The sequence below is a fragment of the Sander vitreus genome, chromosome 24 (assembly GCF_031162955.1).
Source record: "Sander vitreus isolate 19-12246 chromosome 24, sanVit1, whole genome shotgun sequence".
Taxonomy (NCBI): Eukaryota; Metazoa; Chordata; class Actinopteri; order Perciformes; family Percidae; genus Sander; species Sander vitreus.
The window spans coordinates 4,534,309-4,558,143 of record NC_135878.1 but is presented as its reverse complement, the minus strand read 5'-3'; the positions used below and the strand labels follow the sequence as shown (position 1 = coordinate 4,558,143).

Here is a 23,835-nt window from a genome sequence, read left to right as displayed (position 1 = left end):
ACCGATGGACGACTACTGTTATTGTCAGTCTTTGCATTGCAGTCTACTTTTGCTGTACAACAAACATGTAGCTGTAATTATTAACACTTAACTGCCTTAGTACTACCCAGTTTAGTTAATTACAACTACACAGAGTTAATGTCTTGTTATCTTGTTTGTCCCTCAGGGCCAGAGGGTGACTGTGACCGAGGGAAAGGAGGCCGACCCCGAAGAATCGGACACCGACAGCAAACGTCCAAGCGACACCAGCGTGGCAGAATCAGGGCGTGAGGGGGCCGGAGCCACAGAAGACGAGGAGGGGAGAAAGGGTGGAGAAGATGGAGATGAGGCGGATGATGCTGTTGAAGAATTCAAACCAGAGGAAGAGGAGGAGGAGGATGGAGAGGTGGACAAAAGGGAGAACGGTGCACTCTTCCATCAGTTCACCAGGACCTCTGTGGAGTCCCAGCCCGGCTCTTTGGAGGACATTGGCACAGAGTCACCCCATAACCTTGTCAGCTCCATAGAAGTGCCCAAAAGGGCTGTTTGTGTATGTGGCCAGAGGAGGAGCCGCTCTACGGGCAGGGTCAAACGGTCCAAACCCAAAGAGTGTGACGTTGAATTGAATTGACTTTTAACTCACACGGAAACCAGACTTATGGTCACAGACTCCTATAAACCCTTGCTCTGTCAGTGACTCCATGGATAGAGTTATGTAGGGTAAAACCCCCCAAAAACTGCAAACAGAAACTTGAACACTTGAAGCACTTTATCACTCCAGATCCGATGTAGAATATTGAAACTTGAAACCACCACATTATCCTATTTAATTATATTTGTATATTTTGTAAGTTAACTGGATGTACGAAGGGATATGTTTATTTCTGTATGTGTCTGAATAAGGTATATTTTTGAAATCTTTTTGACACCCCTGGGTGTATTATGTGAACTTTATTTTTTGTGTAGCGGACCACAGGTTTAATGATTTATTGAATCATATAGCCATTAATATACCAAGTACCCCGGAGATATCTGATCTATTTATTGCCTGTTTCAATAGTGTGACAGACCCAGTGTATTGATACTTGGTTCGTGAATCAGTTTAATTCTTTGTCTATTTTTTTGGGCTTATCTTATTAAGTCTGTATTCTCAGGGGTTTGGGAGGTCATCTCCAAGATATTACTTAACTAGCTGCTTAAATCTGTAGTCTGTAAAAAAAAAAAAAAAAGCCCTCTGTTTTAATCTTATAACCTTCTGTGATGTAAACGGATTACCTTAAAGGAATAGTTTGACATTTTGGGAAAATGTTTTGCTGAGAGTTAGACGAGAGGATCAATATCACTCTTCTGTATGCTAAATATGAAGCTAAAGCCAAGAGATGACAGTTAGCTGTAGCTTAGCACAAAGACAGGGAGCATGGGGAAGCAGCTAACCTGGTGCTTGAGCTGTACTTTTAATTTCTTTTTGGATTACTGTCTATTTAAAAACATTACTGATTTTATTCAGAATCACAAACAGTATTTCAGTAGCTTTAATGTATACAATTTGAATTTTTGACATTGATAATGTGTTTCCCTTTAAACATGCTAAAGTGTAAACTGTACCTCATTATATTTATGTAGTCCAATTACCGTGATCATTTATTTTGCATGAGTTTTCTTTCCCAGTTACAAAACGTTCACAACGAAGCACACTGAGCATAACTGAGGCCGAGTCTGATTTTCAGGTTGATGTAAACCTTTCTCTGCTGCTTAAATATAAGGGCGTTTCGTAGACTCAGGTGGGGTTTGCATAACCAGCCGTGTGGAACAACAGCTTGAAGCGTGTTACTGATGCCTTACTGTATCCATGGTTTTACGAAGGTAGATCAACAGAAACGGAGGGGGAGATCATGGTTAAGTGTACGTCTTTTGTTTCCTGACACCCTCCCTCTGTTAGTGGCTCTCCAGCAGAATCAGAGAGCCTGTTAAGGAGACTGGAATGGATCAAAGCTGCTCTTTAAAATGCTGGAAAATACACCTTTTAAAAACCCCTAAGGACAATTTTCTCTCGTTTTAACTTCTCTCGTTTAACCCTAGGTGAGTGAGCTCCAGGTTTAAAGCGGAGATATTCTGTGTGTGTTCAGGACAATTTGAACGGGGCAAAACGTGCATCTCTTATTGCATAGTTTTACAAAATCCTCCTGTTTGTGGTACACAGAGGGTGTGTGTGTGTGTGTGTGTGTGTGTGTGTGTGTGTGTGTGTGTGTGTGTGTGTGTGTGTGTGTGTGTGTGTGTGTGTGTGTGTGTGTGTATGTGTGTGTGTGTGTGTGTGTGTGTGTGTGCCTGCCTATGCTGTTATTGGTCTGTTTGGCTGTCTGTCAGTCAGTCTGTGACATCACAAAGTAAACATCATGTACCTAGAGCAAATGAATACACAAACATAATGACTAAATAAAAAATAAATAAAAAAAGGGGATTCTTGTGTTCTTTTTCCTAATTGGAGCACTGCATGCTTCGTGTTAACTTCAAGTGAATTCCAGAGCAGTATACTGCATTGACTATCAAATGGTTCAGTGGCAGTCCTTGTACTGTCTAAGCACTAAGAATGATGTGCTTATACTTCCAGATCTAATGTGCTCTGTGCTCTTCCCTAGCGCATTTGGCTCTGCTCCAAAGCTGCTCAACTGCTCTCAAGATTCACACACACGTCACGCTAATCCAGCACCTGTGTGTGTGTGTGTGTGTGCAGCCACAGAGGGATTGAGGCTGATTTACATCACATGGACCAACACGGTCTGCACCTGCAGAAAACTGTTACAGCACACAGGGTGAAAATGTCAGTGAAACAATAAACATCACTCCAGTATACATTTTAAACTGTTTATAACATAATTCAGTTATGCAATGCACTGTATTTGTCTGATTATTATATAACCAATCAGGAAAACACAGATTTTTCTGTTTGCTGATCACTGAAAAAGGTGCGTAAAATTGAATTGAATTTATTACTATATTTTCCTGATTTTATTGCGCACACTATATTCTAACATCTTGTATCTACATATTTGAAACAACTTTTTTCAAAACCCTGTCTCTTCTAAGAACAGTAGAAATTGACAGCACATTTGCAGGTTATTATGCTTGTGTTGAGGTGTCAAGTCTGCCCCTTAGTGTTATAACATGGTGTTGCATGGTGCAGGTGACAAAATCCAAACTATTTTCAGCGTAGTCAATATTAGCTCATAATCAAAGCAAGAACCAACAAAGCATGACCTTTAATAAATAATTACACTAAATATAGTAGGGATCAGTTGATCTGCTGACCTGTCACCTCTCTGTAGAGGGGAAATAGAGGATTGATTGAATACATGAATGAAGTGTATTAGAGTAGGGACTTGACGATGACATCATGCCATGTCAATTATGACAGGCACGCCTCCACAGCCTCCCTTACGATTGGCTGTTGCTCCAAATGAGTCTCTGCCTCCATGAGCGAGCAACCGGTCAGCAAACAGACCAAAGCCAGAGGGACCACCTTCACACAGAGAGAAAACATATAATACAGCCAGCCACCACAAGACATTCCTCCAGTGCTTCATGCACCCTACAGTCTCCTCACCTTGGTCCTGTTTCTGGCAGTGCATGTGTGTGTGGCAATGTTGGAGGATGTAATGTCCGCCGTCAGCTTGTCCACACGGTAGATGGTCTTCAGGAGAGCTTCCTCACATTGGGACTCAGGACAGCCAGACAGCTTCTGGAAGGAGACAGCTCTAATTTAGCGCCAAAATCTACTGATTCTTCTGTCTGGGATTACTTTTTTGCACCACTAAATAACAATATCAATCGAGACATGTCCTGCATTATTACATAATCTTGTGGCTCTATCTTTGGGAGGGAACTGGGTCAAAATGGAAATCTAAAACCTGAATTGTTTCAGTTTATTTAGGGAAACGCACCATGAGAGCACAATATAACGCTGTGTGTCATCACATTACCACAAACAGACTGACACACAGAAAACCTGTGGTCAGACAGTATTCATAATAGGTCTCTTTGCAAAATATATAATTAAGCTGCCATCATTTTTGTGCTGTGTGTGCACTGTCCTAGAGGGGTACACAGAGGCAAAAAGGGCCCCAACAGCATTTTATTTTGGTGGAGTTGTCAGGTTTAAATCCTGTTGATCGCCCATGAATGGCGTCATTGCATATACCTGGAGTAAACGTGTGGCTCTGCAGTAGAGTTTGCTGTTGGTGACCTGCACGTCGATCATGTAGTTCTGGTAAATCTTCCCCTTTAAGACATGAGCGCCCGTGCTCACAGCGTTCAGCAGCAGCTTAGTGGACAGCTCCCACTGCTGAGAGAGAGGCAGAATTGATTTTTTCATCTTCTCTGCATTTACATAATCTAGACTGAAAGGAAACAATGCATACACAAATAATAATAACCTGTCATCTAAAATAAGACCTATAGAACACGAGGATTAAGAAAAACTGAAAATCGATAAAGACTACATTAGTTTTATAGTTTTGCAAAATGCTCTCTTGAAGGAGGGTGGGGGACAAAGAAAAATGGAGTAAATGAGGAAAAACATTATTTATCATGCTCCAATGAGTCACCGAATCAATGTGTGTGTGTGTGTGTGTGTGTGTGTGTGTGTGTGTGTGTGTGTGTGTGTGTGTGTGTGTGTGCGCGCTGTACCAGGTGTGCTAAGATCCCTGAAGCAGGTGATGACCAAGTGGTTTTTAATGAGGATGAACACAGCTTATTGATGTCCTCCTGCAAAAAAAAAAAACATGCAGACTTTATAAGATGGATGAAGGGACAGACGGACAGACAGAGAGACAGAGGGATAGACAGATAGATACTTGTTGTACAGCAGCTGCAGTGTCTCCATCAACCCGATGATAAACAGCGTGGAGGTTGGACGTCTTTTCTCTCACTTTGCGCGCCAACTTCACCACTTCACTGACATCGTCTGTGGAGAGAAGCCGTCAAGACCCACGTGTTGATTTGGGACAGAATCCAAACATGAGAAAGATATCTCACCGGAGTGTGTGTAGATAAGAAGAACGATGTCCTGTTCATTGAGAAAGGGCAGAACTAGATGCAAAAAATCCTCATGTGCTATGCAAAAGTCAGGACCCTACAGGAAAGTAAAAACATTATATGTCCAAAAATCTCCTTAAAGTATACACCATGTATTTTTGGAACGTGTACAGTAGTTTTTTTGGCAGTTGTTAACTTCCTGTGTTGAAATACAAAACTTTATCTTTGATTGTTACTTCTTGAGTCATGGATATTAATGTTGTCAAGAGAAAAAAAATGTTGAATTATAGGGCTTTAAAGTTAAAATTATCAAGATTTTCATATTAAACCCACTTTTTAAAGCGTTTTATGGCTGGCATCATTTGTTTCCTTTACGTAACATAGTTTGCATCGTCAACGGCGGAGTCCGCCATTCCTGTGCTGAAATAGTGTGCACATGCACAATGGATTCACAGGAAATGACACATGCACATACAAACTGAACTCTGGGAGTTGTATTATCAAGAAGTTCTCGGCAAGTGTTGTCAAATTGACCAGAATTGAAATCTTAAACATTATAACTTTTAAAATAGTAAATATTAATAATACATTTTTAAAAGAAAATCTCAATCCACAAGGTGGATATAAATAGCACTTGCAAATTCAAGTAGTAGCCCTTGACTGAATGAAGACCACCCAGCGGTATAATCAAAAGATTAAAGCAGATTAATTGAAAACAGACAAGTCCTACTGGGTTTCATAAAGCAGGTACAAGATGTATTTCTTGTTAATCCTGCTCTGGGTTAATCTACAAGTCAGGCACAGCAGAGACAGATGTGTCATTACAAGCTGCAAAATAAGAGTTGGATTTCACTTAATTGGATTTTACTGGATTTCAGTCATATTCATATTTTGTAAGGCCTTCTAAGGATTTCTCAGACTTGTTGAACACCCATAGACAAGCTGGAACGGAAATCTCCATGTTTGGTGTCAGCGTGTACTGTACTGACAGCACGAGTGTAGTTCAGAAAAATGTTCAATCTCCTGTACAGTGGCATCGTATGTACCTTTCTTTTGTTAAAAATATTTACTTGCTCATTCATTCTAATTTTTCTCTTTTGTTTAAATAGATGTTATTCCATTGTTTCCTTTCACATACCAGTGGACCCTCATTGTTGTTTAGCTCTCTGTATCCTCCGCTGATGAAGCCCCGAACATCTTCGTAGTCTTACACACACACACACACACACACACACACACACACACACACACACACACACACAGACACAAACACACAGAAAGCGTGAGTTTTGGTGTATTCACACTTTCATGCGTGATTTTGCACAGTATAATCTCATTCATTCCGGTGCAAATGAAGCCGTGTTTGCTGCTAATGAGTGCATCACACTCCTCTCACCTGCTCCAAATGTGGGGATACACTCGCTGGCGTCAATGAGGCCCAGCATAGCCAGGGAGCCCCAGCCCAGGTAACACACACGCCTACCACACTGCAAACTGAAACACAGAGTAGCAGATAGTTTGGTTCCAAATAGGTCACATCTTTGCAGAATAGTTTGTATTGCTTAAAACACAAACTATATCATCTTATACATTTTAAATGTCCGCAGTACTGTCTGTTTAATGAGATGCATCTGTGTGGGCTGCCAGCATGGTCATTTTCTCTACCAGTGGATGTCATTATTCAATGGAGAGATTCAATGCATATTCACCTTGCAACAAATACACTTTACTGGGTTTGGGGTTCTTTATTTCAGTGTTTGTGAGATGTTTTGATGAACCACTAGCAAACTGGCAGCTTAAGAGAGCCAGGATGCTGCTCTGAATCACAAAGAGTCAGTTTGCCTTGTTAAATAAAATCCAAGGTTACAGTGAAAGGTGTAAGACAGGATGTTTCACCTCTTTCCAGCTGCCTCCAACAGAGCACTTATCCCCTCTTTCTGAGCAAAAGTGACATCCAGAGTTTTCTCGTATGCTCTCATGTGCTGCAAGATGCCCCTGTTGGAAAGAAACACAAAGGAGCTAACAACTGCTGTGTTTGACTTGTGGGTGCAGAGTAGGGCTGTGCTATTCATCGAATTTTGATCGCAAAAAGCATTGTAATCGAGAAAAACTGTTATTTTGCACATTACATTTTGCAAGTAAAACTCTTATTTTGTCTTGTGTTCTGAGTGGGGAAAAAAGTAAAAAAAAAAACGGGAAAAGTAGTAAAGGGAAATTCCACAGTTCTAGGCCTTTTCACTGTTGATTTTGTCTAACTGTTTTACTGATTTTTAATTTCAATAAAAGCAACATCTTTCCAAAAGTCTATGAGTAATCGTGTTAAATAATCGGGATTTCAATATTGATCAAAATAATATTGATCAATTACAATAGTGGGTAAGATGGAGTTTCATTATAATCTTAGAGTCTCTCTAAGATCTTAGAGTCTCTCTAGTCAGCGTATACTGTCCAGATGTGTGAATAAGTACATCAACTACACCAAGATATTCAGGTAACTGCAGACAAAGCCTGAGATCATTTAGCAAGCCTTTTCATGCTTACTTGTAAGTGATGGGTGTGTTTGTGAAGGTGGCAGCATGAGCAGCAGACAGGATAACCTCCAGGAGAATCTTAGTGGCACTGCCTCCTTTCATCCTGGAGGAGCCACTGATGGCCTCCGGCTGAACACATTCACACACACAGTCACTGGCCAAAGCATAGACACACTGCTCTTTTGAATCACACAAGAGTACAAGTAGAGGTTCTTACCCCAACCGCTGGGTTGATGAGGAAAGCCTTTTGACTTTTGGAAAGCTCCTGCATCCTTTGCGCCACACTGCGAAATGTGAACATGCAGCCTGGAATGGACTCATCCCTACACATTGTTATTTTGGATGTTAAATAAGCTTTATTTTTAAATCAGAATGGACATTTCATAGAAAATTATCCCCGATTTACCAACATCATAATGTTGAAGGAATAATAGTAAAGTACACACAATCACACACCTGGCCTGATGTGTAGGATTGAAGCCAACCAGTACAGGAGTGTAGACCTCAGGGTGCTGCAGGCAGAGGTCCAACTGACCCGCCACAAATGGAGCCTACGCAGCCAAAAATCAAATATAGACAAGCTAGCTTAAGTTATATGCATTTTGCAACGCCCTGACTAATAAATTAACATTCTGTCCCAACATTGAATTCAGATTCTGGCCAATTAGAGTGGCTTACAGATAGTCCACAGGAAATACCAATGAACAAGACCCGCTTCTTTCCCTCACAGACCTGCAGGGTGCCAAAAACATGGAGTGGTCAAATGCATGTTTTGCTTTAAAAAACATCTTCGTGCACACACAGACGCACACGACATGTCCCTGACCTTCTTTAGACTGAGCATGCCCTGTTTGGGGTCATCTTCAGGTGCTTCTTGAGAGGATAACAGAGCCCTGTGGAAAATGAGAGAAAGACAGATTATTTTAAGATATTAAAAAAGAAAAAGTAGAAGAAATAACACATTCTTCCTCTTACAAATGAAAAGATGAATTCATGAGCCATAAAACACGCCCTTGTTTACTTCATTATTACTTCATTACTTCAACATGTATGTTTGAAGCATGTTTCTTGTTCAATGTAACAAAAACCCCAGCATACCTGTCTCCTCCTGCAATAATGTACGAATAAACTGAACTCTGGTTCAGCTCCCTCAGCGCTCTGTTAAAAGTCGACTAACAACACAAACACACAACACAGGAAGTCATCACTTTTCATTCTTGAAAGAAATTGTTTGCTTCCTGGCGTGCAGTGGGTTAAATCACATTTCAGGACAGCTTTTACCGTGATGAGGAAAGCCAGTCGACCAGAAGTTCCACAACCACTCAGTACAACGACACTGTCCCGAGGATCCTGTAAAAGAAACAGAAGATAGGCTTTAACAACGTACCTGACTGAGCAACAGAAACACAGACAGTCAGAGAGTACATACCTTGAGAATGCGCTCCACCTTCTTAGCAACCTCCATCAATGTTTCCACCACTTGTTTACTCAAAAGCCTCTAAAAATGACAATTTAAATAAATCACTTCCTTAAAAGAAATTTTTCAGAATAAAGTTTTGTAACAGGTTATTCATTGTTTATCATATACCTGTACCTGGTTATTATGGAACCCAACTTCTAGGCAAGACCCGCCCTTCAATAGCATTCACACGCTACTATTGGCCAGGCGTCCATGCTTACGCTAGGTAACGTAACCCGATTTGTTCAGGTCCTATCCCCTGACCAATCGGCTATCCTAACCTTAACCACTCGAGGCCAATGCCTAACCCCAACCAATCGGCCTGCTTCGAAGGATGGGACTTGCCTAAAAGTTACGTGGGATCCATAATAAAGTGTACCTGGTAGGTGGCTCCTGTCTCTTCCTGAAACATCTGGGCATCACAGGCCTGCAACATCCTAACAATACAATTGGCTGAAGCCCGGTCGATGTCACGCGTCAGGGGGTTGGACTTCTCTGAAACAGGAAGTGACGGTTCATAATCTGGGGACTGAGAAGGATAACATGTAAATTTTAAGAATAATTCAACATATTTTCTGCATTCAAACACTGTTCTACCAGCCAATCCAAGAATTAGTCAAATGTAAATTGAAACTACATATTAAAATAAATTTCTTTGGATGCTCATTTATGTTTTTTATGACAAGCAGGAGATAATGATAATATAGCTTCATTTGGAGGAATAGTTTGATATTTTTGTGACATACATTTGTTTGCTTTCTTGCTGAGAGATGAGAAAATTGATGCCACTCTACGCTATGCTAGAGACAGCATCGGGTTAGCTTAGCTTAGCATAAAGATGGGAAATTTATGAAACAGCTAGCCTAACTCCAGTCTTTATGCTAGCTAAGCTAACCAGTTTCCTGTCATGTTGCTTCATATTTAATGTACAGCATGAGAGTTATATTAGTTTTCTCATCTAATACGCAGCAAGAAAAGATGTCAAATTATTCCTTTAACTCACCTCCCATTCATGCATTGTGGAGAGACAGGCAGATTCTGCCATCGTGCAAGAGTCTGTCCTTTTCTGACAAAAACAGTTTGTCACAAGAAATGTCCTTCTGTGCAGCCAGTTTCCTTTTTGTCAGTCACAGGATGTGAAATGAAAACCACAAAGTGCTTGACTTTATCTGTGGTGACAAAGTTCACTTAAGGACCTTTGTGACTGAGGAGTGAAAGGAAATAGCCTACTATGGTTTCCTCTGTCGCACACAAACACAAATGCCCAGTACATCTGTGGATTAATAGCAGCCAGGGTTCATTCTTGCAACTATTTTATAAGAAACAAGAAAGAAAGAAAAAATGTTTTTAAAGTGCTCATATTATGGTCATTTTCAGGTTCATAATTGTATTTAATAAAAAAAAAAAAACACCATATATTTGTTGTACTGCACATTGCTGCAGCTCCTCTTTTCACCCTGTGTGTTGAGCTCTCTGTTTTAGCTACCGAGTGAGGCATCGCATTTCTGTTCCATCTTTGTTGGGAGTCGCACATGCTCAGTAGCTAGGTAAGGACTACTAGCCAGTCAGAAGCAGAGTATGAGGGAGTGCCACGCTAGCAGCTAGGCGAGCATTATAATGTGTGTTACAAAGTGACCACGTTTGTCTCTGAAGTAAAGGCTGGACTACAACAGAGCTGTTTGGAGCAGTTTGTGAACAATGTTTTCTCTGGAAGATGGTAAGTCCCTTTGAGGTGGACTTTGGGCTTTTTCACTTTGTAAACCTATAACATGCACAAAAAGATATATAACACAATAAAGAAAAGAGAAAAAGCCAAAAAGAATTATAGTAGCACTTCAAAGAAAATCATCCGCACTGCCTCACAAAAAAACCCTCAAACGGTGAATGTGCTCCATCCTTCTCAAACATGCTTTCAGCTCCACAGTGTACAAAAGATCCAACTAATTATCAACAGTGCAAAAATATTTACACCCCAGCAGATTGTGGAGTCTAACATTTCATCGCTTTCAGAAACTGTTTGCTGCAGCGTGCCTCACTCCTCCAAACTCCCACCACTGTCTGTCATAACTGCCGGTTAATTGCTGTCAGTGACACAGCATCTGACATTTTTCATGTTCCATCAACGAAGACTAATATTTATTTCTCCACACAGTTCTCCCTGTCATCTCTTTTTTTTCTTTTACACAAAATATATTTCATATAGATGTACACTGGAAAGGTCAGAGATTCGTGTGACGCATGTGTATAGCCTCCTACTCATTACTAGCTCACGCTGAGTATTAGACATCTGAAGTACATTTGGTGTTAACCTCTCTGAGTCAGTCCAACACCACACCTGCGTAGAGCTGAGTGATAAGTCAAAGCCACGATAGAGTGCCTCCATGGGTTGTTGGCTGCATCAACACAGAAGTGTCATAATATGCTTTTTTTTTAATCACAGATCATTTTTTTTGGCATTTTAGGCCTTTATTGGATAGGACAGCTTAGACATGAGAGAGAGGGGGACTGACATGCAGAAAAGGGCCGCAGGTCGGAACCGAACCCGCCACCACTGCGTCAAGGACTCAGCCTCTGTATATAGGCGAAGGCTCTACTCTATGCTTTTATTTTCAGGCAATATCAGTAGATATACATTGTTTTCCTTGTTTTGACTTTTACAGAAATCTAACAAGCCATTTAAGATGTAAATATCTACAATATCGAGCCCACTGCTCAGCCTCTGTGTCTCCGTCCTCACTGAATGATGCAGCAGCACACTCTGATCAACAACATCTGGAGCAAGTGCCTTTGAAATACAACCGATTCAACCTATGTAGCTCTTCATAAATAATAAATTCCTGACCAGAGTGGACCCTTGTGTCTCGACTCATTCAAAACCTGCTGCAGCGCTGCACTGCACATTGAATTTGGCACCAAACCATGAAAGGTCCTTTCGATTTAGAGCAAGCCGCAGTTCTAAGTTTCTAATTCCTAATTCTCCTCCCCAAAGGAGCAAGAAAGTCATCAACACTTAAGTGGCTCTTCTCATAATCAGCCATAAAACCCTGGAACAGGAAATGGTTCATTCAGGGTGCAGAGGGAAAAGACGGTCAGAATTTTTTTTTGTCAAAAACTGTTGTGAGCTCTGCAGTATTTCTCTGTCTGACTCTAAGTCAACTCCAAACCAACTCGTTTGATCACTGATATCTCAGATTCTTCACTTTCTGCTGATCACTTATTACTATCTGCATTTGTGTGCCTTCAAATGAACTCCAAACATGCCAAAGCCCCCCCTGGTTTTGACTTCAAATGAGCTCTAACAGCTTGAAATGATATTTCTTAGACTGCCAACACATTTAGATGGCGTCACATGAATTTCCATTGAAAAAAAGGTATACGAGTGCCTCTGTGAGCTGAATGAAATGAACATGGGATATATATATATATATATATATATATATATATATATATATATATTTTTTTTGTTATAGCTTTAGTCTGTTTGCATCCCTAGGTTTTGGTGTACATATTCTGCTGCACAAAATGTATTATCATTCCCCGATTAAACATCTACATTTTTCAAAGACTGTCTCTTCTTCATGAATCAATAAGCTCATGATAAATATTCAATTAGTCCCACCATAGCAGGTACAATTAATGATGTCAATTAAGCACAGTCTGGTGTGAGGTCTAATCAGCCAAAATAAGTGAAATCACATGTGTATGTGTGCAGGGCTTTACATTTAGCTGATAATACTTCTGTGATGTAAGTGGGGGTGAAGGTAAATAATAAACAAAGGAAAAACATGGAAGGAAAATTGCTATGAAAACCCCACTTACTTTTACTTTTGTAAAAAAAAAACTTACATAGTGGGATTACTACTGATTCAGAATGCATTTTCCACCACTGTCAGACTCTATTTAGCGGTTGGAAGTAATCTGTGTCCTCCCCAGTTGTCCTCCCTACTGTGCTCACATTATCTTTAACTGTGGTATCTCTATTCAACAAAATAAGCCAAATAAAGCTCCAGTTAACCTTGTGTTTTGGTTGTATTTTGTTCATTGGTAGTGCTCCCCTAATTCCCTAATCTCCCATAATTAGTCTCTGAATGATGACAGGCTGGTAGGGTTTGTTAATAAACTGAAACTCAGGACTTTTCCACAAAGCCTTTGTGGCACATTTCTACATATTTGTGGTGTTCTTATCTTGCTTTGTCCTCACAGTCATTCACTGCTTGATTAAAACTGTCATTTTGTGCCTGTCTGGTTCCATTCATTTCAGAACAAGATCATTGTTCTGATGTTTTGAGGTTTGCAGGAGCTGCTGCCGCTACATACTTTTGTCTTGAACAGCACGGCCAAATCATCAACACGCAGGAAGTATTTGATCTCAAGTCCTCTGGCTTTTTTTATAATTCATTTGGATTACTATTGTATAGTGGAGAGACTGCAGCTGCAACCTTCACAAAAAGAGGGTTGTTATTGCATATACATTAATTGTATAATATTACACTTTTTTTCTTGCATTACTGTTTATCAAGAGCTTTTTGTGGCATATTGAGCCTCACACTTTCAATAAAACAGGACAACAGTTTCAATTTCTTTACTAGGAGTGTAGATGTGACACATTTTTTATTTCATGAAAAGCTATACAGTCAGTTGTGGACCGTAGTGTCAAACATCTACCATACATATGCCTCTGCAGGGTATATTTCTCTGCATTCTTGAAATATTTGGTGTAATTAGCCATGTGTTAATGATATCACTCACTCTAATTGTTTCTTGCTCACAGACAAACACACACACACACACACACACACACACATATACAACCATCGACTCTCTCTCCCTGTCTTTAAGCTGCACAGCCACAGTCGTCATGACAACAGAGAGGCTAATCTCCAGTGGACAGAGAGATAGAGAGAAAGTGCAAGTGCTTGCACAGAAACGTGTTTTTGAGAACGAGGAGCAAGAGTGTGTGCCATGAAGATATGCAGTGCATGCTTGCATATTTCTGATTATATGTGCATTTTGGAAAAATAAATGAAGCGTGTGTGTGTGTGTGTAAGTGCACTTGTGAGAGGGCGGCTGAGCATGCACGTTTGTGATGTAGCCTGTGCGTGCATGTATTTCTACTTCCATTAAATGGCATTACTGAATACATTTTTACAAGAGGAATCACACAATCATTCATCATTCTTACAAAATCCTTATTTAGTCCGCCCTTCTACTCCTTAAAACTCCTAAATGCAACCCTTCTTCTTTTGTTTTTCCTTCATGCCATTTATCAGGCTTTTCTTTTCTTCCCTTACTACTAAGTAAATCATCTTTCCGTCTCTCTTCATCTCTTTTTTGTGGCTCCATCCCTCAAAAATGGCTTCCCTGAATCTTCCAGTCACCCTCTCTCATGCATTCTTCCTGTCAATCTTGTCATGCTTTGGAACAGCTTCAGCTTGAATAATCTTTTCTCTTTTGCTCTCTCTGTTTCTCTCACATCACCCCTTTCATTCCTCCTCTAATTCCTAAATCCATCCCTCTTTTCTATCCACAGCCTCTTAGCTTTCAGCTCCCTCAGTCCCTACTAGTTTCTCTCACACACAGTGTCCATCCCAGTTTCTCACGTTCCTAAATCCTCGCCTCTATATCTCCCTGCTAGGTAAGCAGGGATCACACACACTGCAAACACACATTATGTTATGGCTGATTAGGCTGGCAGAGCCACAGGGCAGTAAGCCCACTGTAGGGAATGATGGGATGGGTGGATGGAGTGTGGAGTGTGAGGGAGAAAGAGAGAGGTGGGAAGTGCAGAATAAGCGTTGGGTGGAGGGGAATATGAAAAGAGGGGATGGATAGAGGAAAGGATGATGATTGATGGAGTGATGAATGCCACACGGTGGGAATCTCATTTGTCCTCCTCTTTTAGAAGGAGGAAACTGATTTCACTGCTCCTATAGGCTACAGAGTATTGCAAAACCAAAAATGTTTTAATGCGCGTGCGCATGCCCGCGTGCAGATGTGAATTCGGGGTTGAGGTTCTTATCCGGTAGAGGGCGGAGTAAGAGTATGAGAGAGAAGTGAAGATCGGGGAATCTGGAGCTGCAGAGGGCTGGAGCTGCGGAAAGGAGCGGATAGGCTGCAGCGGATCCCGGGTACCTGCAGCCTGAGTGCGGTCGGGATGAAAGGCAGGAGTCGGGGGTCCACCGGTTGACTGAATAGGAAGGCTTGTATTAGCACGAGTCGTGGTTTGAGAGACTAGTCTGGTGTCCGGTGCGCGCCCACACACACACACACACACACACACACACACACACACACACATCCACACTCTCAGTAGCCTACGTCTAAAGAACAGCGGGAGATGCATTACGTCATAGCCTCCCGTTGCCCTAGATGACCGCGCGCGCAGGACGGGATGATGCAGGGCTGCTGGACTAGAACAGGAAAGGATTCCACTGCTGCGAGCGAGCGCCCGGTGGCTGTGTCTCTACTGGACGAGGAAGAAGGGGAGCCGCCGTCGCGTGGCCGCTGGCGCTGATGGCTCCTCGCGCCCCAAGCGGGAAAGAGACACAGCAGTCGCCGCGGCGCGAGAGGGAAGGGGACAGCAGGTATCTGGGAAGTGACGTGGTATCCGCGCCCCACGAGAAAGCACAACGGTGCGGTTGTCGTGCATTTCGCAGGAGGGCAGGAGCGGGAAGGGGAACATGGCCGCGCAGTCGGACGGCGGCAAAGCCGGTGTCGGGTGCGGCGGCGGTTTCGCCCAGCTGTACGATGTTGACGGCGAGGAGCCGATGGACTCTGCCGCGATCCACATCTGTCAGTGCTGCCGCACCTCCGCTTGCTACTGGGGCTGCCGCTCAGCCTGCCTCGGCTCTCTGCTCGGCGGGGGCCAGCCTATCGGAGGGGTCGGCATCCGGGAGACTCACTGCCCGCCCCGGGAGCAGCTGTGGCTGGACTGCCTCTGGATCATCCTCGCCCTCCTCGTCTTCTTCTGGGACGTTGGCACGGATCTGTGCCTGGCGATGGACTACTATCAGAGACAGGACTACCTCTGGTTCGGCCTCACTCTCTTCTTCGTGCTGGTGCCGTCTGTGCTGGTCCAGATTCTGAGTTTCCGCTGGTTCGTGCAGGACTACACCGGCGGGGGGCTCGGCGAAGTGGAGGGGCTGACCAAGCGGGGCACGGTGGCTCTGGGGTGCCTTTATCCCGGCAGGGACCGCCTGCAGCTGGCCACCATCTGGCTGTGGCAGGCCACCATACACATCCTCCAGCTGGGACAAGTGTGGAGGTAGGGTGGGGGGCACAAACAACAACACACACTTGATCCTAACCTGTCACCACACTCCCTCCCTTTATCTCCCAATGTAATTCAAAGGGACTTTATTGGCATGAAAGTTTCAACAACAATGTGGTCAAAGCATCAAAATACAATACATCCAAATATTCGGACAGTAGCCTACACAATAGGCTACACCAGTAGGCCTAATATGAACAATTAGGCGCAATTAGTTAATGAAATAATCTCAATTAATCTTCCTCTTTTTCACACACAAGTTTCTTACACACACACTTAATGTTGCTAATGGGTAGAGTGGCATGTCTACTCAATGTAGCTAGAAGAAAGCTAAGCCCACTTCACACTGACAGGCAGAGGAAGAGTAAGAGAAAAACAGGGAAAGGCCTCGCCAGCACTTCAGTTACTATCTGGGACTGACAGACATATATTAAGAGAGACAGTCAGGCAGTGAGAGGGACACAAGAAGAAAGACAGACAGAGAGACAGTGATCCCACTTTCGAAGAATGTGACTTTCACACTCCATAGCTCTGGTATATTAACTAAAGATAATATATTAGACACATCCACGCAGTGTTTTAAAGGACGACCGAAACGCTGTCCATGGTGCTGAAATATTTTCAGCACCATGGACAGCGTTTCAGCCGGAGTCCTTTACTTTAGTTGAAGAAAAGAGAAATCAGGGCTGTGTGTGCACATTTGTGTATGCACATGTGCGTGTGTGCTCATGTGTCTGTGTCAGCGTGTGTGTGACCAGTGGAAAAACGGTGTCATGGCCCTTCCCATGAGAGTCAGCATGCATGGAGAGTACAAAGAGGAAAAGCATCTGTGTTTCTGGCAACACAGCTCCCTTTCTATCTCACTTCCTCTCTCCCTCTCTCTCTCTCTCTCTCTCTCTCTCTCTCTCTCTCTCACTCACTCACTCACTCACACACACTTGGTCAAGGGTAGGTGCTAATTGTAGTGCTAAAAGCACTTCTGGGAAAAAACAGAAACACACATGGACCCTTTTGCTCCTATGCGCGCACACACACACACACACACACACACACACACACACACACACACACACACACACACACACACTTTGTATTGCAACTGTAGGCTCTTGTGTGTGCTAGCTTGTCTCCAGCCTCCTAGCCCTCTATGCAAGGACAGTGTTCACTCTCATTCCCTCCCCCTCTCTCTAAGAAGACTCCTTAATGGTGTCCACTTGCCTCAAGCCGGGTGAGCAGCAGGGAGAGTAGAGTGATGATTGTGTGTGAGTGTGTTTACATCCTGCTGTGCTACTCAGCTTCTCTGCTTTGGCCTCTCTGTGGTTGTAGGGTTAAATCAACCCTTACACCCACATACTCACAGACACACACATAAACTCTACCTTCATGCACCCCACCCAATAATCACCCCCCCAGCCAGCAGAATGGACTCTCCCACCTGGAGGAAGTGGAGGGGCAAGAGAAGGAAGAAGAAGAAGGGGAGGGGGTGAGGATGTTTGTAGCTAAGGAAATGGTACAGCCTGATTGAGACAGATCGCTTAGAGATGGAGAGGCTGTGGAGTGAAGTAGGGGTGGGGAAGGAGATGGAGGAGGAAGAAAAGGTTGCACATACACAATGTGTAAATGGGGGGAGGGGAGTAGAAAAGAGTGAAAGCAGAGAGGGAAAAGAAGGAGTAGGAGTGAGAGTGGTGGGGGTAGGGTGGAGGGGTGTACGATCTTCTGAATGCGGTACAATACATATGGTTGGTATCCCTCCGTGTTAAGGCATTAAGTGGCTCTCAGGGCCGCCTGCCACGCTGCACAGTAAAGCCTCAATCCCTAACCTGAACGTAAATGCAAGGACTTCCTGTTTACAGATTTTAAAAAAGCCAAACAAATTGTGCCGGTTATTTATCCTTTATTGTTCTTGAGTCAAGGACAAACAGCATTTTGCTGTTTGTATCTTATTGTAAAGCTACATAATCCAGTAATTTGGCTTGAAATGGTTTGTTTAAAAGCATTAACATATTTGAAGAATAGGATAATTACTGGAATTGTTGGGTCTTTGTAAATTATAGTGTGTGGTCTAGACCTACTCTATCTTTAAAGTGTCTTGAGATAACTCTTGTTATGATTTGATACTATAAATAAAATTGAATTGAATTGATAATAAGGATAGGTTGGGATATATGGGATGGCCCTCACCCCAGAGTGTCCATCAAAACACAGGATGTCAGGGTGGATATCTTTTACTCTTCAATTCAATAGCATACAGCACAGCAAAGCAAGCCCACCTGTATTATCTCTACAAAAGGAAATATGAAAAAAACATTAACAATGCAGTGAAAATTCTAGAAATTGTCAGCATACTGTACGTCCATAACTAGTCAACCCTGTTAACAGTCCACTTTCCTCTATCCTCACCGTGCCACCAGATCGTTAATTTGCCAGAAGCCCTCCCATGACTGGTAGCCCACGTGCCTGCTCAATCCCAGCATCTGCATTAAGCCAGACCTGATGTGAACATAAAGTGGTGTGCATGCACTCGTAGGCATGTTCCTATGGATGGTGCATAATTTATGTTTTGTGAATTAAGCTTGTATGTTTCAAACCAGATGGCTGTAATAGCCGTACATGCAGAGTCATGCATAATGTAGGAACACATGCACACATGCCATGACACCAATGAACGTATAATAGGAGCAATGCACTCTAAAGGGAAGCAGGAGGATATCGTTAGACACACACACACACACACACACACACACACACACACACACACACACACACAGTGAGTGCCCTTAGGTATTTTAATTGCAATCACTGCCTACATCCCACCCACATGTACTGTAGTTTTGCATATCTAGACATTCACTCAGTATGTATGGATCAGAATTTTGTCATGGCTGTTTGTTCATAAAGAGGTTCTATCAATAATCAGACCAACCTAAAAATATTTTTATAAGTTCAGTAGGGCTATAGGTCATAGCTTTTAATTCCGTTGCTCAGAGTGTTGCATTCATATATTTCTGATAGTTGTCAATTCATAATCATCTAGATATCTGTCATTGTACCATGTGCATTAGGACTACAACTATTGACTATTGCTATCATTAATTAATCTGTTGATTGTTTGCCTGAAAATAGTGAAAATGGCCCCTGGCTATAGCCAATGGCTATAATTTATAGAGGTAAGATATTAAAATTGCTTCTTTTTTTTTTAAGCCAACAAACATGCCAAATCAAAAGATATTCAGGTAAATATATATGATGACGAAAAGCAAATGTTCAGTATTAATGTTTGTGAAAATGACTGAAACGATCGATTATTAAAATAGTAGCCAATAGTAACCAATTCAGAACTTAATCAGATTATTATTTTATGACGGATTAATGATAGTAGTAGAATTAGTGATCTTTTTAAAACAAAAGTTACAAGCAGGCAAAAGACAGAATTAGTGAGAAAGAAAATAATCAAAAAATGGCATTGAGGATAAAAACAAAGAGACTCAAAAAATGTGTTTTTATTAATCAGCGCTCTTACATCTGACCCCCTGCAGGTACATCAGGACGCTGTACCTGGGCATCATGTCGCGTCGGCAGAAGGAGCACCAGCGGCGCTGGTACTGGGCCATGATGTTCGAGTACGCAGACGTCAACATGCTGCGGCTGCTGGAGACTTTCCTGGAGTCTGCACCTCAGCTGGTCCTGCAGCTCTGCATCATGATCCAGGAGAACCGAGCCGAGACGCTGCAGTGTAGGTGGAGCACGGACTACACTGGATGGACTGACTTCAGTTCTTCAGACTAACAACAGCTACATGCCACATTACCAAACATAACACCTTGGTTTCATGGAGCCCACAAAGCACATACAAATCCACAGCTGCACACACAGTAATTAGCAATTTGCACACATCATGCTCAGTAATTTGTGGCTGCAAATGGTGCTGCATTTGGATTTTCACAGTGCTTTTTTTGTTCAGGAAGTCCTAGAAAGAAAGCACAATCACAGGTGTCAGGGAGATGTGCTAGCCAAACTCCATCAGCCTCCTCTTCCTTATTCATCCATGAAATGTATCATCTAGGTGGCCACCCACTGGTGTTATTCATCTCTATCACTCTGGAGTTTTGGGACACATTCTACTTGTACTATTCTAATGCAAATATGTGACTAGTGCAGTGCAGGGGGTGGATGCGCACAGCAGCTGGGATATTAAAAATAACTTCATATTTCAGACTCATACGATTAGGCATCATTACTAAATGTTTCTGTCGTGTCACACATTACTTCTTACTTAAGGATGTGCTCACATGATTACACAAAATACCCCCATTGACTCATAATAATCTTGTGCCCATGTACTTTGTTTCACGAATCTTGAAACCTTGTTTCTACTTTGTTCTGATTGATTCACTCAGAGAGAGAAAAAAAAAAAAAATGCATCCACATCATCATCCGCCTCTGTTCTTTTTTTCGCATCCTGTTACTCTCCTGTGACTCTCTCTGTAGGCATCTCCTCCCTCGGCTCCCTCTTGTCTCTCGCCTGGGTTCTGGCCTCCTACCACAAACTGCTGCGAGACTCTCGTGACGACCAGCGCAGCATGAGCTACCGCGGGGCGCTGCTGCACCTCTTCTGGCGCCTCTTCACCATCTCGTCCCGCGTCCTCTCGCTTGCCCTCTTCGCCTCCCTCTTCCACATTTACTTTGGCATCTTTGTAGTGGTTCACTGGTGCGCCATGGCCTTCTGGGTGGTGCACGGAGGCACCGACTTCTGTATGTCCAAGTGGGAGGAGGTGCTCTTCAACATGGTGGTTGGCATCGTCTACATCTTCTGCTGGTTTAATGTGAAGGAGGGCCGGACGCGGTACAGAATGGTGACGTACTACATCGTGGTGTTGGCCGAGAACACCATCCTCACTGGGCTGTGGTGAGTTGGCATTTCTTTGCATCTTGAACCGGGATGCAACTAATGTCATGTTTAATCAAAATTAGAAAGAGAGGCGGAGGCAAAATAAAAAATTTAAATCAAACCAGTGCAGAGAGGAATTGGCTAAAACACAGAATGTAGGTATACTGTCGCTGTCGGGCGGAAACCTCATACCCCCATATTTTGTCTTTTTTAATTTTTTTCATAAATCAATGCTATTCTATTGATCACCCTTTACATCTGTCTGTGGGTTTTACACCTATTTAACCAATGAAAAGTATTAAAAAGAGCTCCTGACTAAATCTCGTAACTCCATTGGATCCTCAAATTGTTGGCAAAGCATCGTAACTCCTCTCCGCCTCCATCTTGTATGAAGTGCCGCACACAGCAGAGTTGAAGGTAAACAGCGACGAGGTAAATAGCTCAATACAATGTTTTCAAAATCCCCCTTTTCATTAACAATTTTGGACATATAAGGTTTCCGCCCGACAGCGACAATATGCACTCTAGTCTACACAGAGCACACACACTTAAGTGCACATGCACACACACAGTCACATTAAATTGAACCCTATTCTGCAGGTACGCCTACAGGGACCCAGTGTTGACTGACTCCTACGCTGTCCCAGCGCTGTGCGGCGTCTACCTGACGTTCGCCGGCGGCGTCCTGGTCATGCTGTTGTACTACGGCTTCCTGCACCCTGCCACCGCCCACCTCCAACCAAGCCCTGCCTCGTCCTGCTGCGCCCAGCTGCTCTGGGGTCTCCCCCTCCCCCCGTCAGCCCCGCCCACCGCCCCACCCACCCCCGCCCACATGGCCAAGTCACAGACGGAAGAGGATGTGGCTGAGACGTGTCTTCCCGTCTTCCAGGTGAGGTCGGCGCCCATCACCTCCAAGCCAGAGGGCCCACTGATAAAGATCGACATGCCCAGGAAGCGTTATCCGGCATGGGACGCCCACTACGTAGACAGGCGCCTGCGGAGGACTATAAACATCCTGCAGTACATAACGCCGGCCGCTGTGGGCATCCGCTACCGTGACGGACCCCTGCTGTATGAACTGTTGCAGTATGAGTCCTCACTCTGACACACACACACACACACACACACACACACACACACATCAGTACAGCTAAGCACATATACACCATAAAAAAAGTTTGTTCAGATTTAGAAACAAACATTCTCACACCACACAACGTCGCACTTGATGTAAGCACACAGACACAAAAGCAATCTGTCACAATTTTACACACACAGACACTCTGCGGGCACCTACAACCTGTGAGTCCCATGGCCATGACTCAACAAGCTGCTTCAGCGCGAGTCCATCTCTTTCTCTCCTCTATCTTTCTAACTCCTCTGATCACTCGTCATCTGTTCTCATTGATTTAATATCACACGTTTGCTCTCCGCTGTGAAGGGAAAACAAAATATTGAAAAAGGAGCGCAGTTTTACTTCGGAGTCTTTGACCAACGCATGCCGTTTATGTTGCGTCGCGCACACTTTCACGGGTTTCAGTAGAATAAAAAGAAGTGACACAAAGAAAGAACAAACGTCACTTTTAATAAAAGGAGTTCGTGAACGTGTTGTCGTTAGTCTTGTCAAAAGGTAGTGTATATATTTTCTATGTACAGAAAGGATGTTTTTTATGTACCGTTACGTTGTTGCCGACTGGGGACAAAGCAGTTGGACACATCAGTTTTGGGGGTTGGTTGACAAGGTTACCAGGGAGAGTAGCAGAGTATGATGGGAAAGATGGAGACAGAGAGGGTATGGCATGTAATGAGCACTCAAACAATTTCACTTAAAGTTGCGCTACAAAAATAGTTTCACATTTTGGGAAATACACATATTCATTTTCTTGCCAGAATTAGATGAGAAGATCTTTCTCTCTCGTGTCTATACACTAAATATGGCGCTAGAGCCAGGAGTAGATTAGCTTAGCTTAGATGCTAGCCTGTCTCCGTTCAAAGTTAAAGAAAGGAGAGATGAAAGACTGGTATCTAGGGCTGCAACTAACGATTATTTTCACAGTCGATTAATCTGTTGATTATTTTCTCGATTAATTGATTACTTGTTTGGTCTCTAAAATGTCAGAAAATGGTGAAAAATGTGGATCAGTGTTTCCCAAAAGCCCAAGATGACGTCCTCAAATGTCTTGTTTTGTCCACAACTCAAAATATATTCAGTCTACTGTCACAGAGGAGAGAAGAAACTAGAAAATATTCACATTTAAGAAGCTGGAATCAAAGAATTTTTACTTTTGTCTTAAAAAAATTACTCAAACCGACTAATCAATTATCAAAATAGTTAACGATTAACGATAGCGATTAATTTAAAAGTTGACAACTAATTGATTAAAATCGATTAATCTTTGCAGCTCTACTGGTATCAATCCTCATCTAACGCTCAGCCAGAAAGCCAATAAGCATATTTCCCAAAATGTCAAACTATTTCTCTAAACATGCCAACAATTAAGCATACACTGTGTTAGGTGACAGCTGCAACATTAACTCTAAAAGTGAGAACATGAGAAGTTGTAGCAAGACCCAATACCTCCTGAATGGCTGCCAATGTGCAACTAAAAGATTACTGTGCCAAAATGAAAATGTGCATTGAAAGAATTAGTTTCCTGTCTGAAATGTACTTCAAAAC

The 23,835-nt window shown here is 42.8% G+C and overlaps 2 protein-coding genes across 3 annotated transcripts; one reads left to right on the top strand and one right to left on the bottom strand.

Moving 5' to 3' along the window:
• Positions 1 to 2,769: 2,769 nt before the first annotated feature.
• On the bottom strand, positions 2,770 to 10,138 carry gckr (glucokinase (hexokinase 4) regulator). 2 transcript variants are annotated; one of them, XM_078244007.1, is made up of 19 exons: positions 10,004 to 10,138; positions 9,380 to 9,529; positions 8,971 to 9,039; positions 8,823 to 8,891; positions 8,640 to 8,713; positions 8,368 to 8,434; positions 8,220 to 8,273; positions 7,998 to 8,092; positions 7,759 to 7,864; positions 7,552 to 7,670; positions 6,907 to 7,005; positions 6,407 to 6,504; positions 6,149 to 6,216; positions 5,011 to 5,041; positions 4,830 to 4,939; positions 4,663 to 4,740; positions 4,175 to 4,318; positions 3,581 to 3,715; positions 2,770 to 3,496 (listed from the first exon to the last, which is right to left on the bottom strand). In XM_078244007.1, the coding sequence occupies exons 1-19, from the start codon at positions 10,043 to 10,045 to the stop codon at positions 3,383 to 3,385; spliced, it is 1,722 nt and encodes a 573-aa protein (XP_078100133.1). In that variant the 5' UTR covers positions 10,046 to 10,138; the 3' UTR covers positions 2,770 to 3,382. The 2 variants fall into 2 exon arrangements, with proteins under 2 accessions (XP_078100133.1, XP_078100132.1); XM_078244006.1 differs by having other exon boundaries at positions 2,772 to 3,496; positions 5,011 to 5,107.
• Positions 10,139 to 15,625: 5,487 nt separating this feature from the next.
• Positions 15,626 to 22,263, top strand: xkr6a (XK, Kell blood group complex subunit-related family, member 6a). Its single transcript, XM_078243818.1, has 4 exons — positions 15,626 to 16,264; positions 19,807 to 20,003; positions 20,759 to 21,176; positions 21,759 to 22,263. Exons 1-4 carry the CDS (start codon positions 15,681 to 15,683, stop codon positions 22,261 to 22,263), a joined length of 1,704 nt encoding a protein of 567 aa, XP_078099944.1. The 5' UTR covers positions 15,626 to 15,680.
• Positions 22,264 to 23,835: the final 1,572 nt, after the last annotated feature.